Here is a 19,736-nt window from a genome sequence, read left to right on the forward strand (position 1 = left end):
GTCGGCTTGTCGAAGCAAGAATGTTTTTCTCAGGCGATTCTATGACTGTTCCTCCTTCTCTCTTTCCCCCCTGCAGAAGCTCAGATCTTGTAGCAAGGACCCCTCCCCCCTCCCCACTGGCAGCAGACCCCCCACGCCAACAAGAGGGACATCAACGCCACTGACCTCGCCAGTCGCAGCTACATATTGACTGGGGGGGCACTGAAGATGCCCCTCTACTGACCCCACCACCATGGAAGGACTCACTTGGGAAAGAAGCTCATCAACAGGACATATGGGGTGGTGTATTGGCCCTGGGGGGCACCCCTGCTGGCTGAGCACCAGCCCCTCCAAGACCTCCTCTTCTCCCCCTGTTTCCACATGCAGACTGAATGCTGTTTTGGGACTGACCGACAGCCTCTGGACAGCTAAGGAGGAGGAGAATGTTGAGATTTCGTTGCCCACCGAGCCTGGCAGAGGGCGTCAGCGCCAGTAGGTGTTGGCTGGCACAGCTTGGGGCAAAAGGACCACACAAACCCCCAGTCTGGTGCCCCCATCACCCGCAAGGAGCCAGAGCATGACTCTTGGGACAGGGGGACTTTTGGGGTACACTGCCCTTCCCTCCACGGTTGCCCCGAGTCTAAAGGCAGCATCGCTTATGGAACCTGCTTCCCTGGAGCCCAGGCAGGGCATGGCAGGGGTGTGTGTGTGTGGCATCTGCAGGGCATGGAGGATTGGGGGTGGGATCCTGCACCCCGTTCCAGGAAGGGAGCATCAACCAGGGGGAGACCTCAGGGTGCGAGGCGATGGCAAAAGCCTCACCAGGAACCACAAAGGCAAGGAACAAGGATGGCAGAGGTATGGAATTGGGGGTTTTCAATATGTCACTGCTCCCAGCAGCCCCAGTTAGGATAATGGGAGCTGGAAGACAGAAACATTTGGAGGGTCCCCAGCCCTGAAGGAGGGCGGCCATCTGTGTGTGTGTGTGTGTGTGTGTGTGTGTGTGTGTGTGTGTGTCCGTCCGTTTGCACGCGTGTAAACTTGTACAGATGCAGCTACTCTCAGCGTTGGAAACCTGGAACTGAATCCTCTTTGTTGCAATGAATATTTAGCATATAGCGCTGGGAGGACATCAGATTCTGCTTGTATCGGTTCAGCTCAACTTCGGGGCAAAGCAGGCAGGATGCTAGAGCGTTGCACCCAAAGAAGCGTTTGGCACACTGTCAGCGTGCTGGAAATGCGAGGAGGCTGGGCTCACTAGGCTTCCACGCTCTGGCATTCAGAGGCGGCTCCTTACGGGATCCTGTGTGCGGGGCTGTGGGTGCAGATTCAGATATGATGGTAACACAAAAGCTGGGGAATTCCTTGTTAGGGGTGGGTTGGGAATCTTAGTTTTTTGGGGGTGGTTAATAAAAAGGAAGCATGTTTCTCACTGTTGATGGTCAGCATGTGGGAAACACCTGCTAGGACTTCAGAAGGTGGAGGCCCTGGAGGAGGAGGGGGCTGGGAGTGGGATTAGTAGCCCTTTTTCTCTGCCCCCTCTCCGCCATGCCAGCCTGCCCCTTCCAATCCCTAGACCCCCCCCCCCCACTTAACCCCTCTGTGCTTTGGACTTGGAGGAGAGAAGAGCCTTTAAATGGGATCAACTCAAAGGGTCCCATCTAGTCCAGGTTCCCCTTCTGACGGTGGCCGGTGAGGGGCCTAACTGGGAAGCGCCCCCCCCCCCCGCAGGACCCAAAGGCAACCGCACTCTCCACCGGCCATTCTCAGCGGCTGAGAACTGTGCCGGCAGAATGGAGCCATTGGAGCCATTGTGGCTGGTAGCCAAGGGAAGCTCTGTCTCCTGGGCGCTCCCCTAAGCCTCTTTCAAAGCGCTCCAAGTTGGTGACCACCGGTACCTCTTCTGGGAGAAGGAGGCGCTTCTTGTGGGTTCACACCTACACACAGAGAGAGATGCATACGTTCTTCACACAATTAATACAGAGATCAGGAGGCAACTGAGATGGGAGAGAGAGCTTTCCTGTTGGGTTTCTTGGAGATACAAGCAGTGGGAGGAATCAGCGAGTTGGATGGGACACCCAAAAGTCCTCTATTCCAGCCCTCTGAAATGCAGGAACCACAACTAAAGTGCTGTATTTTTTCGCTCCATAAAACTCACCTGACCATAAGCCGCACCTAGTTTTTAGAGGAGGAAAACAAGAAAAATATTCTGAACGAAACAGTGGGTGTATGGTTTTTGTGGTTCATGCTGTGGCCACAGACATGTGATCTGTTGGTGAATTTGGGGTGACCCAATGCAAAAATCCTGAGGATCCATGGGCTTTCCCCCCTCCCAGGCAGCCTCCTTTATCTCTAGCTTCCCTTATCTCTCTCCCCGATCGGCAAATGATCAGCGGATTTGTTTCAACACCCACTTCCCTCTTTCAAAAAAAGAGAGCATGATCTGCTTTTTGCCCCTGGGCAATTCGGGTCCAGGGACCACGCCTTCACTCCATAAGACGCACAGACATTTCCCCTTACTTTTTAGGAAGAAAAAAGTGTGTCTTATGGAGCAAAAAATATGGTATCTCTGACAGGTGGCCCTCCTGCAAGTCAGCAGGGGGAGAGCAGAAAACCTTCCTCTCTGCAACTCAGTGACTTCCACGCCCTCCCAGGTGGCCAAGGGCTTATTCTGCATGCAGGCATTGGGTGCGCATTCCCACAAAGACTCGGGATAGACAGAAAGGTCTCCTTGCAAAGCATTTTGCTACAAGCTGTGGTGGCGTCTATGGGCTTTAGCACAAGACTGGTGGAGATGCTTGGCCTCCCGGCATCCTTGGACCGCAACTCTCATCAGTCCTGGCCATCAAAATTAGGCTGGCTGGGTTCTGATAGGAATTGGAGTCCAGCACAGGAGAGGAGAGGTCTAGTGGTGGCTGTCGGCCACAATACCTTCAATAGAACCTCCATCGTCAGAGGCAGTCTACCTCAGGACACAAATGTTGGGGATGGAGGCACTGTGGCCATTGCACTCTACTTATGGGAGTCCCGGAAGCACCTGGCTGGCTGCGGAGGGAGACAAGATGCTCGCTGAGACGGATCCTGGCCTCAAATGCAGCCGCCACTCACGGTCTTCCTATGCTCTGTGGTTGTGTGTGTGTGGCCTGGTTCTGCGGAGCGAGGTGAACAAATTGCCTGTCGTGTTTAGGGAGTGTGTCGATGCACATGTTCCCCAGGGTGCTTCTGTTCCAGAATGCGTGTGTGTGTGTGCAATTAGTCTGCGCTGTCTCCCGCAAATCCCGGGTTCACGGGTTTAAGGTGTGGGTCTGGGCAAGGCTTCCTGCCTCTGCGCTCCCACTGCCTCCGGGCCCCTCTGAGCAATCGCTCGCACATGTTTTGGCCGTGCCAACCCACCACCCCGGAGCCAGCGAGCGGATGAGGTGGGGCCAGCCGTGCGGTGAGGAGTGTCTGGCCTTTGCCAGCCCCGGAGGCAGCAAACTCGATGGAAACTTCCTGAGATGAAGGCAAGCAGTGGCGGCGGCAGCAGGCGCCAGATGACAGGAGGGGAGAGGAGGTGGGGAGGCTAAAAATAGCCAGGAACACTTTCTCCTGCCAGGATGCTGGCATGGCTGGACCACAGCACGGGGGTCAAAGCGATGCTCCCTGCCAGCTGGAGGAAAGGCTACCTGGAACCTCCTTGTTTTGAGGCGGAGGGGAGGAAGGGCTCAGCGCCTCCCTCTGTAGTTTGTTGCTCCTCTCAGGCAGCAGCAACTTAGCTTCAAGGAAAGTTTGGGGTTAGAGGTGACATGATAGACGTTCGCAAAACGATGCCCAGCCTGGATAAATTGGGAGAGAAAAAGTTTCTCCCCCTCCTCTTAACAACTACAAGTGACGCTGAATGTTGAGAGTTTGGGGACAGATAAAGTTCTTCATGCAGTGTGGATTTAAACTGTGGAACTCACTGCCACAGGAGACAGTGGTTGGCCACTGTGAGAGCAGGAGGCTGGACTAGATGGGCCATTGGCCTGATCCATCCGGCTCTTCCTGTGTTCTTGTGAATTGTGGGACTGGCTTACAGATTGGTTGACAACCCAAGCAACAATTACTAACCCATTGGTTCCCTGGCAGGTCATTGCAGGGAGAAGTTTTGTGCATGTCCAGACTGGCCAGGAAGAGGGAGTCGGAGAGGTCAGGTGTGCTGTCTTCACAGAGGGAACCTCGTGAGTTTATGGTGGAAACAGGGGAGGTGGAGAGCATGGGCACCGATGTGCATGTGTTGCCCTCAGTGTGTACACTCCCCTTGCCTTCGCTCCATAGAAAAGATTTCCATTTTGTTTGGGGGCTCTCCCCTCTCGCTCTGGAGTGCTGTGCAGGTGCCTCTCAAGGACATGAGAAGAGCCCAGCTCCTGTACTGGATCAGGCCAAGGGGTCTCCATCTAGCCTGGCCTCCTGTTCTGTGGCCAACCAGGGGTCCCAAATGGGAACACCCCCGCAGCAGGTCCTGAGCACAACTGCACCTCTTCCTGCTCTTGCTCCCCAGAAACAGGTATTTGGAGACATCTCTTTAAATGCCCCCAATCGCTGTGATTTCTGCATTGCAGGGGGTTGGGTCATTGCAGATGACCCCAGGGTGCCTTCCAACTCTGCAGCAGAGGAGGTCATCAACAGCAGTGAAATGGGAGAATGTCATTTTTCCTCATTTCCAGGGGGTGGAGAAATTCTCCCACCCTTTTTCCAGCACAGGTGTCTATTAGCTCGCGCAAGACCACAAGGTCTGACCCAGTCTTTCAAGCCCATTTTGCTGTCGTTGGACTGCCTGCTGCCACTGGGGCCCTTCCAGGACATTATAGGGCATGGGTAGGCAACCTAAGGCCCGGGGGCCGGATCTGGCCCAATTGCCTTCTAAATCCAGCCCACGGAGGCTCTGGGAATCAGCGTGTTTTTACATGAGTAGAATGTGTCCTTTAATTTAAAATGCACCTGTGGGTTATTTGTGGGGCATAGGAAGTCATTCATATTTTTTTCTTCCCAAAATATAGTCCGGCCCCCCACAAGGTCTGAGGGACAGTGGACCGGCCCCCTGCTGGAAAAGTTTGCTGACCCCTGTTATAGGGCATCTTGGGGATATTTCCTGCCACACGCACACACACATGAAATGATGGGGAAGTATTTGGAATAAATTCTGCAAAGGGGCTTCTTTCTCTAGAGTAGGCGCTGAATTTTCCTTGGGGGGAATGCCTTCTGAGAAATTTCAGATCCACTGTTACTGATTCCTCTACAGGACTGTCCATCTATCCAGCATTTTAAAAAGGCTCTCCTGCATTTTGGGTGAGGGGTGGCATCCACAGGCTGGCATCGCACCCCTTTTAGGCGATTGTGCATAAGGGTCCTTTGGCACTGTGTGCGTGTGTGCACGTGTGTGTGTGTGTTCAGGGGGAATTTCATATCCGGTGCAGAACGCAGCATTCCCACTTCGGTTTTAAAAAGAATGTCAAGCCTCTGTCCCTCATGATTGCGGAAACGAGATTGAGGGGCCTTGTCTGGGGAGCTCCCAGAAGCTAGGAGGATCCTGAGAGGGGTCTGTTAGGGCTTCAGCAGTCTGAGCCCACTCCCAGCAAGCTGCTGAATAAATAAACCAGGCAAAAAGGAACAATAAGTTATGCAAAGCACCAAGCTATGCAAAATTGAGGGGGGGGGGGACAAAACCCACAAAGCACACAATACTACAAAAAGTGCATGATTTATTCAGCTTGCAAATTCTTGGCTTCCGTGTGTGTGTGTGTGTGTGTGTGTGTGTGTGTGTGTTACTTTAGTTTGCCATTTGCATTTCAGACTGTTTTAGAGAGATCCGAGATTCTGTGTGTGAGTCAATGAGATTCCTGATCCCAGAAGGGCAATGGATGTTGTGTATGTGTGGGGCTTGCAGGAGTGGGGGGAGACCAGCTGGCCCTCCATGCCGCCCCCACCCCTGCCTCCAAGTTGCCAGTGACAGCTCTGCTCTCTGCCCTCCTGGCACCCACAAAGATTTCAGTTCCATAGCTGTCAATGTTTCCCTTTTCTTAAGGGAAATTCCCTTATTCCGAATAGGATTCCTCGCAAGAAAAGGGAAAAGTTGACAACTATGCCCAATTCCAAAAGATGTTGCCGCCTTCTCCTCCTGCTGCTGCTGCCGCCGCCCCACATTCTTCTCTGCTCTTCCAAAGAAATTGACCCCAACCAAGCAAGGACAGGCAAAGTTCTTCATTCTCCTCTCCATCGATTCTTGCCAGGGGCTCCTCTAAGCTGGCTCCCTCAGGTGCTCTCGTTTTGGGTGGCATTTGGTGCCCCGCGAACCTGGTTGCAATAAGCTAACGCCGGACTGTGTAACAGCTGTGGGCTCGTCACACTTGTGTATAAATAAAAATGAAGGAAAGTGAGCTTTTTGTTACTTCTGGGGCTTCCCGGACAAAAAAGGGTGGGTGGGGAGCAATCCCCTACAAGCAGTTCAGTGCCGCTCTGCGCTGCCAAAGGTGAGTCAAGGCCACACACAACTGTCTTCCTCCTGGAACCCTTCACATGGTGAGCAGGTATGACCCTTCTGGAAAGGTGGGGGGCTTGGGAAGGCAGAGAACAGGCAAGCAGCTTGCCATCGTCTTAGGACAAGACACCTCCTACCTCTGGACCCCACAGTCAGAGATGTGGACCTCAGGAACAACCAGCTTCTAGAATTCCAGAGGAGGGAGACTCCCTGTTTTCTTGCTGCACTGTTTTCCTACCTAAGCTATCCCCCTCTCCCCAAAAGATTTAGAATCATAGAATTGTAGATGACCTCGGCCCAGTATACCTGAAGGAGCATCTCCACCCCCCATTGTTCTATCCAGACACTGAGGTCCAGCTCCGAGGGCCTTCTGGCAGTTCCCTCCCTGCGAGAAGCAAAGCTACAGGGAACCAGGCAGAGGGCCTTCTCGGTAGTGGCACCTGCCCTGTGGAACGCCCTCCCACCAGATGTCAAAGAGAACAACTACCAGACTTTTAGAAGACATCTGAAGGCAGCCCTCTTTAGGGAAGCTTTTAACATTTGATGAATTCTTGTACAGTGGTGCCCCGCAAGACGAATGCCTCGCAAGATGAAAAACCCACTAGACGAAAGGGTTTTCCGTTTTTCGATGCTCTTCGCAAGACAAATTTCCCTATGGGCTTGCTTCGCAAGACGAAAACGACTTACGAGCCTTGCGATTTTTTTGCTTTCCCCTCCTTTTTTCTAAGCCGGTAAGCCACTAATAGCCTTTTAGCTGCTAAGCCGCTAAGCCTTGAATAGCCGCTAAACCGCTAATAGCGCTAATCCACTAATAGCGCTAATCCACTAAGCCGCTAATAGGGTTGCTTCGCAAGACGAAAAAACCACTAGACGGAGAGACTCGCGGAACGGATTATTTTCGTCTTGCAAGGCACCACTGTATTTTAATATTTTGTTGGTAGTTGCCCAGAGTGGCTAGGGAAACCCAGTCAGATGTGGGGTACAAATAATAAAAAATTATTATTATTATTATTATTATTATTATTATTATTATTATTATTGGAAGGGACCCTGAGGTTCATCTAATCCACCCCCTTGCTGCAATGCTGGAATCTCAGCTAAAGCATCCCTGACAGGTGGACATCCAGGCTCTGCTGGAAAACCTCCAAGGAAGAAGAGTCCATGGCTTCCTGGCGGAGACCACCCCCAGTCGAGCAGCTCTTACTGTCAGAAAGTTCTTCCTGATGTTTAGTCAGAATCTCCCCCCTTGTAACTTGAAGCCAGCTTTCTAAGCAGAGTTCAGTTGGCCGTGTGTCAGGGATGCTTTAGCCTAGATGACCCTTACTCTACACATCTATGAAAGGATTTTGTGGGGAGCATGAGATTGTGCCTCCATGCAAATGCAGGGTTTTTAATTCCCCTCACACACACCCCAATGTACCGTATTGGCCCGAATATAAGCCACACTTTAAATTTTCACGATTGGAATTTGGAAGGGAAAAAAAGGTGCAGCTTATATTCGGGCCAATACAGTATATTTGTGCTGAAATGTCTTTTAATAGCAGAGCCTGAGTTTCTGCACCAAAGGAATTCTTCCCTCGGGGAACCAGCACCCTCTGGTGGCAGAAGACGCAAACAGTCCATCCTGGGCAAAAAAAGAAATTTGGCAGCTGGAGCAGAAAGTTTCAGGAAGAAGCTTTTAATTTCCAGGGTGTTGCAGATTTCAGTCCTTCCAAAGAACAGCAACTGGGATATATCTGGGCGGCCAGCGCTGGGCAGGGCAGCGTAAATAGAGGCTTGTGTTGCATCCTTCGGGATCTGGCTAAAGATAGGGGGCATATTTGGGGGGAGGGAGTGATGGGGTGAAACCGGGGTCCTGGCAGCAGGGAAAACATCACAGGAAGCGCCCCCTGCCTGGGGTCAACTGGAGGGAGGAAAAGGCAAGAAAGATGAGAGGAGCGCAAAGCCATCTTTCACCTCATCAAGCATGAGCCCCACACCCCAGAGCAGGCTTCCCCGACCAGGCGCCCTCCAGCTGCTTTGGATGACAACTGACATCAGCCCCAGCCAGAGCCATTCCCGGCCCCCTTTTTTTTCCAGCCTGGCTGTGGTCTCTCCTTGCTGGTGTCTGCCTTGGAGCTGGCTCTGGATGGCGGTTGTGGGGAGACTCACAAACGGAGGAGGATCGGAAGCTGCCTTATACAGAATCTCCCCCATCTAGCTCCATATTGCCTACACTGGCTGGCAGAGGCGCTCCGTGGTTTTGTAAGAACGAATCCAGCATCCTGTTCTCCCAGCGGCTGACCAGATGCCTCTTCTGGGAGACCAAGCAGGATTCAAGCACAAGGGCAATCTCTTCTCCCATAGTTTCCAGCAACTGGGATTCAGAACCACTGCCGCCTCCGACTGTAGAGGCAGAGTATGGCCATCCTGGCTAGAAGCCATCAGTGGCCTTTTCCTCCTCCAAGAATTTGTCCCATCCTCTTTTAAAGCCATCCAGCTTTGTGGCCATCCTTGCCTCTTGTGGGAGGGAGTTCCACTGTCTAATGATGCCCTGCATGTGGCTTACCCCCCTGCAGTGGCTTACCCCCCTGCAGAAATCCCCATCATGCCCCTCTGGCCATCAGTGGCAAAGGCCGGATGACTGCAGAGGACGCTCTTCACCCCCTCTTGCCCTCCCCCTGCCCAGTGTATGAGCACCCACCTGGCATCAGCCTGGCAATGAGCACTCCACCCCTGGCATGAAGAAATACTTCATTTTATCCTGACTCTTCCAGCGGGTGGGGAGTTTTACCTGATCCCGCTTGGAGATGGCAGGATTGAACCTGGACCCTTCTGCATGCAAAGCAGTTGCTCTACCTCTAAGCTACAGCCTTTTCCCGTAAAGTTCGTGCCCTCTGGTCGTTCCAAGTGCAGAGGGGAGCAGCCGTGGCTCTGGGGCTGAGGGATCTGTCTAGGCACATTTGCTACTGGGAGAAGATTCAATTTCACAGCTGATCTCGCCCCCCACGCACTGTGATATCGTAACCCCGTGCCTCGCCTTTGCGCCGGCTTGTTTCGCTCCCTCTTGGGTTTCTGAAACAAAGCTTTTTGGAAGCCAAGATCAGAGGAGGAGGCCCAGAGTTCGGTGGCAGGGAACATGCGTTGGCATGTGAAGCCTCCCCCATGGCATATCCAGTTAAAAGGATCTCAGGTTGCAGAGTAACACAGCTTCATGCATGCTCACGAACTCAGTGCTCTTGCGAAAGCAACACTATACATGATGGATGACACCGGAATTGACTTCCTGCTTGTGAGTCAAACCATGCCTGGCGGAATTTGAGCTCCCCTTCCAAACGAGAGTCCCTTAAAGGGGAGAGCAGAGCTCATCTTCCTTCTTCTAAGTTAAAGCTAAAAACCTCCTTAACTGCTTAAGGGGATCTTCACAAGGAAGGCAATTTAGGGCTCTTCCCAGGGGAAAGTGGCAGGGAAAGTGGAAGCGGAGACAAGCCCATAGTTGAACTTTTAATGCATGGGTAGGCAAACTAAGGCCCGGGGGGCGGATCTGGCCCAATCGCCTTCTCAATCCGGCCCACGGACCGTCCGGGAATCAGTGTGTTTTTACATGAGTCGAATGTGTGTTTTTGTTTAAAATGCATCTCTGGGTTATTTGTGGGGCATAGGAATTCGTTCACCCCCCCCAAAAAAATATAGTCTGCCCCCCACAAGGTCTGAGGGACAGTGGACTGGCCCCCTGCTGAAAAAGTTTGCTGACCCCTGTTTTAAGGGAAAGGTACCATAAGTGGTTCTAAAGGTAAAGGTAAAGAGACCCCTGACCACTAGGTCCAGTTGTGGCTGCCTCTGGGGTTGCGGCGCTCATCTCATTTTACTGGCCAAGGGAGCCGGCATACAGCTTCTGGGTCATGTGGCCAGCATGACTAAGCCGCTTCTGGCGAACCACAGCAGCGCACAGAAATGCTGTTTACCTTCCCACCAGAGCAGTACCTATTTATCTATTTGCACTTTGATGTGCTTTCGAACTGCTAGGTTGGCAGGAGCAGGGACTGAGCAACGGGATTCGAACCACCGACCTTCTGATCGGCAAGTCCTAGGCTCAGTGGTTTTACCCACAGCGCCACCCGCGTCCCTTTCAGTAGTTCTACTAATCCTTTTTAAAAAAATCAAATATCTGCACGAGGTACCACTGTATGGCATTACCAGAACTGTACACGTGTTTTAAATTTCTGTTCTTACGGAGGTTTTCTGTTACTTCCAGAGATACAATTTCCTAGCGAATGTTGTGAAGCTGCCTTTCTGCTGCTGAAGTACACTCAGCCGGACTTTGGGTGCAGTTTCTATCATGCCACCAAGACCTCTTTTGGGGGGTGGGGGAGTGAGGAGCCGCAGCCCCAGAGCCAGAGCATCGATTTTGCATGCATAAGTCTCAGGTTTGATCACCAGTGACATTATTTCCAGATAGACCAAAACCCTGGAAGGCAACTGACCAGTTGCTGACCACCTGCTTTGGCTGACCACACATCCCATTTCTGCTGCGCTGACGTACCTTGTCATGGCTGCACCCTTTTGTCTCTCCTGCACATCCGGAGCCAAGGGAAGAAGTAGAAGCAGCCCCAATAAATCCTGCAAGAGAGAAGGGGGGGGGGAGATCCAGGCCGCTCAGCAGAGAGGCTCCCACCTCGGGGAGGGAGAAGACCTGCAGGAGGGAAAGGAAGGTTGTCCCAGGCTCCTGAGAAGCAAGAGAGAGGATAGGTCAGACCAGTGGCTGATCTAGTTCTCACAGGGAGCCTGTGGGAGAAGCCTGTGGGAAACTCTTAGGCAGGATTCAAGCACAAAAGGGCTCTTTTCTCCTGTGGTTTCCAGGAACCGGTTTTCAGAAGCATTGCTGCCTTGACCGCGGAGGCAGAGCGCAGCCATCCTGGCTAGTAATACTAATACTAATAATAATTTATTACTTATACCCTGCCCATCTGGTGGGGCTTCCCCATCCACTCTGGGCAGCTTCCAACAAAATATTAAAATACAGCAATGCATCAAACATTAAAAGCTTCCCTAAACAGGGCTGCCTTCAGATGTCTTCTAAAAGTTTGGTAGTTATTTTTCTCTTTGGCATCTGGTGGGAGGGCGTTCCACAGGGCAGGCGCCACCACCGAGAAGGCCCTCTGCCTGGTTCCCTGTAACTTGGCTTTGCGCAGTGAGGGAACTGCCAGGAGGCCCTTCGTGCTGAACCGCAGTGTCCGGGCAGAATGATGGAGGTGGAGACGCTCCTTTAGATCTACTGGACTGAGGCTGTTTAGGGCTTTAAAGGTCAGCACCAGCACCCTGGAATTGCTTCTGCACTCACTCTTCGTGGACCGACTCTGACTCCCAGTCCAGCCTCCAGCCATTAGACTCCAGCCCTTCCTCTTGCCGAATGAGGTCTCCACCCTGCAGGAAAGAGAGTCAGTGTTGCATCTCAGCACCTCAGCATCAGCATCAGCATCTCAGGCACCGTCATCAGCCAAGCCACATAGCTACATTGCATTGGCAACAATCCCGCAATAAGAACATGAGAAGAGCCTGCAGGATCAGGCCAAGAACCCATCTAAACCAGCATCCCATTCCCACAGTGGCTAAACAGCTGTCATTATGGGAGACCGAGCATAAGAACAACACTCTCCCCTCCTGTGGTTCCAGCTGGTATTCTGAAACAGGGGCAGAACATCTCCTATTGCCGTGCAGGGTGGGTGAGCTTGCAGGGCTCTGTGCATGCCCATGGGGGGTGAGGGGGCATGTCATGGGGCGCACTCATACACTGGAGCCCAGCAGAGGAGAGAGGCAGTGAAGCCACTGCTCTGCCTGTCCCCCCGTTCCACTGCTTCTGCCCCTGGGGGCAGGTTTGATGCAGAAGTGGAGCTGCAGCCAGCTGGCCTCCCCCTCCCTTTTGGCTGGCCCAGGGGTGGCCGTAAGGAGAAGGAGCCCTGAATCATAGAATCATAGAGTTGGAAGAGACCCCAAGGGCCATCGAGTCCAACCCCCTGCCAAGCAGGAAACACCATCAGAGCACTCCTGACATATGGTTGTCCAGCCTCTGCTTAAAGACCTCCAAAGTAGGAGACTCCACCACACTCCTTGGCAGCAAATTCCACTGTCAAACAGCTCTTACTGTCAGGAAGTTCTTCCTAATGTTTAGGTGGAATCTTCTTTCTTGTAGTTTGGATCCATTGCTCCGTGTACGCTTCTCTGGAGCAGCAGAAAACAACCTTTCTCCCTCCTCTATGTGACATACTTTTATATATTTGAACATGGCTATCATATCACCCCTTAACCTCCTCTTCTCCAGGCTAAACATGCCCGGCTCCCTTAGCCTTTCCTCATAAGGCATCGTTTCCAGGCCTTTGACCATTTTGGTTGCCCTCCTCTGAAGGCTGTGCCCGGGCGCAGCTTCCCTCGGTGAGGCAGCCTGCCATGAGGGAACCTGGTTGTGTCCCTCAAAAAAATGTGCCTCAAAAAAATGAGAGCCAGTGTGGTGTAGTGGTTAAGAGCGGTGGACTTGTAATCTGGGAAACCGGGTTCGCGTCTCCGCTCCTCCACATGCAGCTGCTGGGTGACCTTGGGCCAGTCACACTTCTGTGAAGTCTCTCAGCCCCACTTACCTCACAGAGTGTTTGTTGTGGGGGAGGAAGGGAAAGGAGAATGTTAGCCCCTTTGAGACTCCTGAAGGGGAGTGAAAGGCGGGATATCAAATCCAAACTCTTCTTCTTCTTCTTCTACCCCCATGCTATGCCATGCTATGCTATGCCTTACGGGGTCCTTGCTGCAGGATCACATTCATCCAATGCTTTACCAACTGCACTGGCTCCCGGTGGAGTACAGGGTCAGGTTTAAGGTGCTGGTTTTGACCTTTAAAGCCCAATGCAGCCTAGGACCCTCATACCTACGGGACTGCCTCTCCTGGTATGCCCCACGGAGGACCTTAAGGTCCACAAATAACAACACTGTGGAGGTCCCGAGCCTCAAGGAGGTTAGATTGGTCTCAACTAGGGCCAGGGCCTTTTCAGTACTGGCCCCGACTTGGTGGAATGCTCTGTCCCAAGAAACTAGGGCCCTGCGGGACTTGACATCTTTCCACAGTCAGTCTGACTCTTGTGTTTCCCTTCCCTTATGGTTTATCAGCTACTTTAAAATGAGGCTGCATTTTAAATTGCATTTTAACCTGTATTTTAAATTGGGGTCCCCCCCTCTATTTCCCCCCTATTATGTTTTTACTGTGATTTTTTTATTGGTGTTAGCCACCCTGAACCCAGCTCTGGCTGGGGAAGGCGGGGTATAAATAAAAATGATGATGATGATGATGTTCAGAAGCATTTCTGCCTCTGACTGTGGAGGCATCCCTTGTCTGTACCTTCAATACCAGCTGCTAGAAACCGCTAGCCAGGAGAAGGTTTGAGTGCTTGCTGGTTTCCCATTGAGGCTTGTGGTTGGTCCCTGTGTGATGGGCCCCCGGCCTGATCCAGAAGGCTCTCCTTGTGTTCTTGTGGTTCAGCTGTTCCCTCCACCACCACCACCTCCAGACATCCTTCAGAATTGCCCACTTGCCTGAAGGCGGCTCTTCTCTCCTTTCGCGTCCTGCTGCAGAGGCCTCTTCACCTCCTGGCTGCTCTGCGGAGGAAACGATGGAGAAGGTCAGGACCCTTGTAAGGCCGCGTGTGTGTTTGTGTGGTTGGAGGGCACAAAGTCCGGAAGGCTTTCCCATCCTTGGCCCTACCTGTTCCACATATTCTGCTCCTTGCACCAACGGATCCTCACTCGCTTCGGTTTCCAGCTGCTGCTGCTGCTGCTGCTTTTTCTGAGGGCAGATACGGAGAGAACAGAGGTTCATCCGGACTGCGCCATCTGTTTTTAGGGAGCAGCGAAGTCGCCTGCCTGGTATCAACAGGGAGTTCAAAAGTGTGGGAGATGCCACACTAAAATGGCTATTGAGCGGCATCTGCAGTAGTGCCAATTCTGCCAATTGCAGCAGTCGAGTGGGCACGCTTGGGGTAAGGCGATTTCGTAGGCAAACTGGTCCCAAGTTGCTCAGGGCTTTACAGTGGTAACTCGGGTTACAGACACTTCAGGTTACATACGCTTCAGGTTACAGACTCCGCTAACCGAGAAATAGTACCTAGGGTTAAGAACTTTGCTTCAGGATGAGAACAGAAATCGTGCAGCGGCAGTGGGAGACCCCATTAGCTAAAGTGGTGCTTCAGTTTAAGAACAGTTTCAGGTTAAGAACGGACCTCCGGAACGAATTAAGTTCTTAACCCGAGGTACCACTGTATATACTAACACTATAGGGACGCAGAGGTGGAGCTTCATGCTCTGGCACCGGGGGGCGTGGCTGGCGCATGTCCTGGGGGCCGTGGCGCGTCACCTGCAGGGGCGTGGCACCCAGCAGGCGGGGGGGGGAGCCGCGGTGGCAGCCCACCAGGATTGCACTGCCAGTTCAAAAGCATGCCAGTGCAAGTAGATAAATAGGTAGCACTGTGGCAGGAAGGTAAACAGCTTTTCCGTGCGCTCTGATTTCCGTTACGGTGTCCTGTTGCACCAGAAGCGGTTTAGTCCTGTTGGCCACATGACCCAGAAAGCTGTCTGTGGGCAAATGCCAGCTCTCTCAGCCTGAAAGCAAGATGTGCTCTGCAACCCCATAGTCGCCTTTGACTGGACTTAACTGTCCAGGGGTCCTTCACCTTACCTTACCTTTTACCTATACTAACTTGCAACCAGCGTAGGTCTACTGACCTGGTAACCATGGTCTCCCCTCTTGGCTTTGCAGTTGTCTCTTCTGTCCCAACGTAGCCCAGACACCATCTCTCTCCTGTCTGACATGGACTGGGCAGTGGGGGCTTTGGGGGAATTGAGGCTGTACATCTCAGTCAACAGAGACTCCATGGCCACAGCAGAAGCCCCTGAGGACACCAAATACTTGAGTCAGCTGCACCCAAGAAGTGGGAATATCCCCCGCCTTGCCCTGCCCTCCCTTTCCCATGAAGTGGAAGATTGCACCATCTCTTTAGGGTTCAGCTGCCCCTTTCTGTTAGAATTCCTGCTCCGTGATGGCAGTCATGGGATTGTTGTCTTTCACATGACGATGTATGTTTTGACTCCACAAAGTGGGAAGTGATGGAGATAGGATGTTTGTGTTACCGTGTTCCATGAAGTTGGACTATTGTCCTTTGTTTTTTCTCTTTGCTGCCTGATGCTAGAGAGAGAGGGAGCCATGTTGCAGTGCTCCATGTGTCTTTATATGTAAATAAAGTAGATTAGCCAAAATGCTAAGTTGCTGAGGTCTGTTACACAAGCTGCAAAGACTCTGCGGATCCCTAAGTGTACCGGTGTCGGTTGGCATCGGTCGCTGTGATGTTCGGGCTGAAGAAAGCTTTTGAAGCTCCTGAACAATCGACCAGGAGGGAGGGAACATGCCAGTCGGGCATGTGTCTCTGCCAGGGTCCTACTTGAGAGGAGGACAAGCTCCTGGAAGAACATCCTTCTCTCTGTTGGGTGATCTTAATATATGTCTACACTGCTGTTGACTGCTCTGGAACCTTATGGTGATGGGCAGGGAAGGGAAGGACACAACCAATTGTAAGAGCTGTTCAGCAGTGGAATGGACTCCCTTGGAAGGTGGTGGACTCTCCTTCCCTGGAGGTTTTTAAGCAGAGGTTGGATGGCCATCTGTCAGGGATTCAGAACCTAAGAAGAGCCCTCCATGAATTTGTCCAATCCTCTTTTCAAGCCATCCTAGTTGGTGGCCATCCCTGCCTCCAGTGGGAGGGAGTTCCATAGGACAATGCTGTGCTGAGTCTCCCAATGCACAGCTTCGTTGGGTGTCCACCAGTTGTGATCCAACCATATCTGGAAGGTCACAGGTTCCCCATCCCTATCTTAACAGACGCAGCCAGCAAACCCACCTCCTGGTGTGAATCAGGTCTCCGTTAAGAAGTGCTCCAGGAACAGGGAAGGGAAACGAGGCCCTCCTCAAGTGTCAACAGAGTCTGCCTTCCGAGTCGCTCAGTCCGACCAGCCAGACTCTTGTGCCCAGCTGTGCCAGAGCTTCTGCTGCCTCCCAGTTCAACTGAGGACACCTGTGGCCAGCAGGGAGCTGGCTCAGGGGGAACCGCCAAGAAGACCACCTCTCTGAGAGGCAAGAGGTCACACAACAGCCTCTGGCAGTGGCTGAGTGGGGGCAAATTGCGGCACCTTCAAATCCGATGGGAAGAGGGTAACCCAAGATGGCCTCCACCAGAGTCAGTTGCTCCATCCTCTGCTGGGATTCCGTGGTTCTGTGACCCCAAAGAGACAGCGGAAAAAAGGTCAACGCCAGGCAGAGGCAGCTGGCATGGCCTCTCTCACTGGGAAGCTGTTCACCAGATGTTCTGCTCTCTCTCAGTATCATATGAGCGCTCTCTGTTTCCCCGTTATAGGAATTCTAAGGTCTTATATATATAAAATAAATGTTCGTAAATGTACAAGGCAAACACACACATAAGTATATAAACCGCGTGTCTGAAATAGTAAAGATAAAAAGGTAAAGGGACCCCTGACCATTAGGCCCAGTCATGGCTGACTCTGGGGTTGCGGCGCTCATCTCGCTTTATTGGCCGAGGGAGCCGGCGTAAAGCTTCCGGGTCATGTGGCCAGCATGACTAAGCCACTTCTGGCGAACCAGAGCAGCGCACGGAAACGCCGTTTACCTTCCTGCCGGAGCAGTACCTATTTATCTATTTTCACTTTGATGTGCTTTCGAGCTGCTAGGTTGGCAGGAGCTGGGACTGAGCAACGGGAGCTTACCCTGTCGCCAGGATTCAAACCGCCGACCTTCTGATCAGCAAGTCCTAGGCTCTGTGGTTTAACCCACAGCGCCACCCGCGTCCCTATGTCTGAAATAGTACAGGAGAACAATCCTGAAGCCATTTTGACTCTCCCAAATGGACCTCAACTATTTCTCTGCAAGGAGGAAGGAAATGGGGGAAGCTTTCCAATGGTCTTTGGACTGTAGGGGCTGCTTACATCTCCCTGTAAATACAGCCTGGCAAGTATCTGTTATGCTGAGCACACTCTCAATATGCGTAAGAGATTCTGGAACTAAGTATTTACCATCTCCACGGAATGGCCAGGCTACCCAGAACATGTAATCAAGTAAGGCATTATCAGGTATCCTGGCAGACAGGAGAGAAGCAACACACTCAAATTTCTGCTGGAGACCACCTCTTTCTGTGATGTATGGATGATATTTTAGGTTGCAAAAAGATCAGGCTTACTAGCCGCTTTGCTCCTCAATATTCTCTGCTTGGCCTCTGTTATTTTCTCCTACCGATAGGGAGCCTACATAAGAACTCTATACAGGCTCTTGGGTACCCCATAAGGGAAAAGGAGCAGTTTTTTCCTTACAACACCCCAAGCATCTTATTGTTACGGATGTTGGTAGCCGTCCTCAATCTGCCGAGCGGTAGCAAGATCCCAGGGGTTCCCCAGAGTTTGTGCTTCTTTGGAGAACCGAAGATGCAGCGGAGACGGTTGTAGCTTTAAGAAATATGTTTTATTTCACACCTTCCGTCTGAGTCCACGTGCTCCCATATTGCAAACCGCCCTGTGATCCTCAGATGAAGGGCAGTATAGGAATTCAATAAATAAATAAGATACAAATGGAGGGGTTTTTTTGTTTTGCTTTGCTTTTAAGCATGTTAGTTAAAACCAGTTGTCAGGGGTTCAGGAGCAGAGGCGAGGGCAAGGGAGGAAACAGAGAGCGAGGGGGAGGAGTCTGAAGAAAAGATGAGTGACGACGACGACCCGAGATCTCCGAGCCTGTCCAGTGAATCAGAAGATTCACAGAAAGGAGCGCCAGTGGCCAGAGCAAGGGGGGAGCTTAGGGGGACACCCCAGGAAGAAAGGTCCAGAGAGGGTTCAGAGGGCAGCAGTTGGAAATCGGGGCCAGCGTCACCAACAGAGCGCAGTGGAGAGGAAGGGCGCCAGGTACCGAGCTCTGGCAGCTCGCAGCAGGGGGGAGGGCATGAGTCAGGAGTGGCCACACCTCCATCGGGGAGCGAAGAAACGGTCAAGCGGAAAGTGGAAGGTTGGGCGCGCGCGCCAAGTTCAAATGCAGAGGAAGGCGGCGCAGTAAGCAGCCTGGAAAGGGAGCCAGGTCCTAAAGCCCGACGCAAGGAGACAGGAGGGTCCGGGGGGTCAGCGTCAGAAGAGTCCAGGAAGGAAGAGACCACGGGGGGCAGAGGGACCCAGAGAAGAACGGTCAGGCGGAAAAGGTGGAGTAAGGCTAGGGTATTAAGTTGGTGTACAGGGGGCGGAGACTCAGACGGAGCTTCGCCGGTCTAGCTTATGAGACGTAGAGCTGCACGCGGCAGCTTCAGAATGGAAACTGTAACTCAATAAAGACTTTTATAAAGTGAACGCTGGCTAGCGTGATCCTCTGTGAGCTAGGATCTGGGAGCAGCTCTGACACCAGTGCTTTTTTCTTTTTAAAAAAAATGTTTTGGGATGCTCTCATTTTGACTCAAGAAAATCACCATTTTTCAGTTCAAATCAGGAAAAATAAATCCAGTAAATGGACAAAAGTACAAAGATTCAAAAAATGTTTAGGGGTATTCGTACTTCTGCATACCCCCAGGAAAAAAAAAACACTGGTTAAAACCGTCAAACCTGGCTTCAGTTAAAGTGCCCCGCTGGGCTCAAAAAAGTATTGAGCAAGTGCCAGGCATTCAGTGAAGAGGGTGTGCACTGTCTGACCTCAACTGGAAGGGAGTTCCACAGATTTGGGTCTACCATACTGAATGCTTCTAGTTCAGGGTCGCCATAGGTCTGGAATTTTCCAGACATTGCTGGGATTTGGCTGCCAGAAACAGTGTCTGGGAGAAAATGTCGCTTAAATGTCCAGAAGTGTTGGAAGTGCGCATTTCTCTAATTTTATGCCCCTCAGGCTCCCTTCAGAATCTGCCATCCCACGGCCCCATGAGATGCAAAGCGTCCTGTTTGTGTAAATGCTCAATGCTGTGCTTCTTTTACACACTGCCTGGAAGAAGTGGCCCCGTGGCCCCGCACCCACACTTTCTCCGCTACACGTGAGCAGCGCATGAACTGCGCTTCTCTCTCTGTATCTCTGAGCATTCTGGATTAGTTGCAGTTTCTGGGTCACCTTCAAAGGTAGCCCCACATAGAGCCCATTGCAGAAGTCCAAGCGGGAGATAACTAGAGCATGCACCACTCTGGTGAGACAGTCTGCGGGCAGAGAGGGTCTCATACTGTGTACCAG

At 52.1% G+C, this 19,736-nt stretch overlaps 2 protein-coding genes and 1 long non-coding RNA gene across 13 annotated transcripts in view; 1 reads left to right on the plus strand and 2 right to left on the minus strand.

The window, feature by feature from the left end:
- IL11RA (interleukin 11 receptor subunit alpha) overlaps nt 1-6,374 on the plus strand; it is a 150,677-nt gene extending 144,303 nt beyond the window's left edge. For 5 of the 7 annotated variants that reach the window (XM_083466157.1, XM_083466158.1, XM_083466161.1 and 2 more), the window contains one exon: nt 77-6,374. In XM_083466157.1, coding sequence (XP_083322283.1) covers nt 77-93 — 17 coding nt within the window. In that variant the 3' untranslated portion in view covers nt 94-6,374. The remainder of the gene's footprint in view (nt 1-76) is intronic. The other 2 variants (XR_014517257.1, XR_014517258.1) reach the window with 1 other exon arrangement.
- Nucleotides 6,375-8,137: 1,763 nt separating this feature from the next.
- Nucleotides 8,138-11,885, minus strand: LOC310689165. The gene is made up of 3 exons (XR_014517373.1): nt 11,796-11,885; nt 10,998-11,074; nt 8,138-8,378 (listed from the first exon to the last, which is right to left on the minus strand). It is a non-coding gene; the product is annotated as an uncharacterized lncRNA (long non-coding RNA).
- Nucleotides 11,886-13,835: 1,950 nt separating this feature from the next.
- LOC310689064 (uncharacterized protein) lies at nt 13,836-16,768 on the minus strand. 5 transcript variants are annotated; one of them, XM_083466332.1, is made up of 4 exons: nt 16,384-16,768; nt 15,215-15,381; nt 14,199-14,279; nt 13,836-14,087 (listed from the first exon to the last, which is right to left on the minus strand). In XM_083466332.1, exons 2-4 carry the CDS (start codon nt 15,362-15,364, stop codon nt 13,851-13,853), a joined length of 468 nt encoding a protein of 155 aa, XP_083322458.1. In that variant the 5' UTR covers nt 15,365-15,381; nt 16,384-16,768; the 3' UTR covers nt 13,836-13,850. The 5 variants fall into 5 exon arrangements, 3 of the variants coding, with proteins under 3 accessions (XP_083322458.1, XP_083322459.1, XP_083322460.1); XM_083466333.1 differs by having other exon boundaries at nt 13,876-14,092; nt 16,384-16,763; XR_014517274.1 differs by having other exon boundaries at nt 13,878-14,087; nt 14,199-14,273; nt 16,384-16,761.
- Between the last annotated feature and the right edge of the window lie 2,968 nt (nt 16,769-19,736).

Source organism: Podarcis liolepis, assembly GCF_965112155.1.
Source record: "Podarcis liolepis genome assembly, chromosome: 11".
Classification (NCBI taxonomy): domain Eukaryota; kingdom Metazoa; phylum Chordata; class Lepidosauria; order Squamata; family Lacertidae; genus Podarcis; species Podarcis liolepis.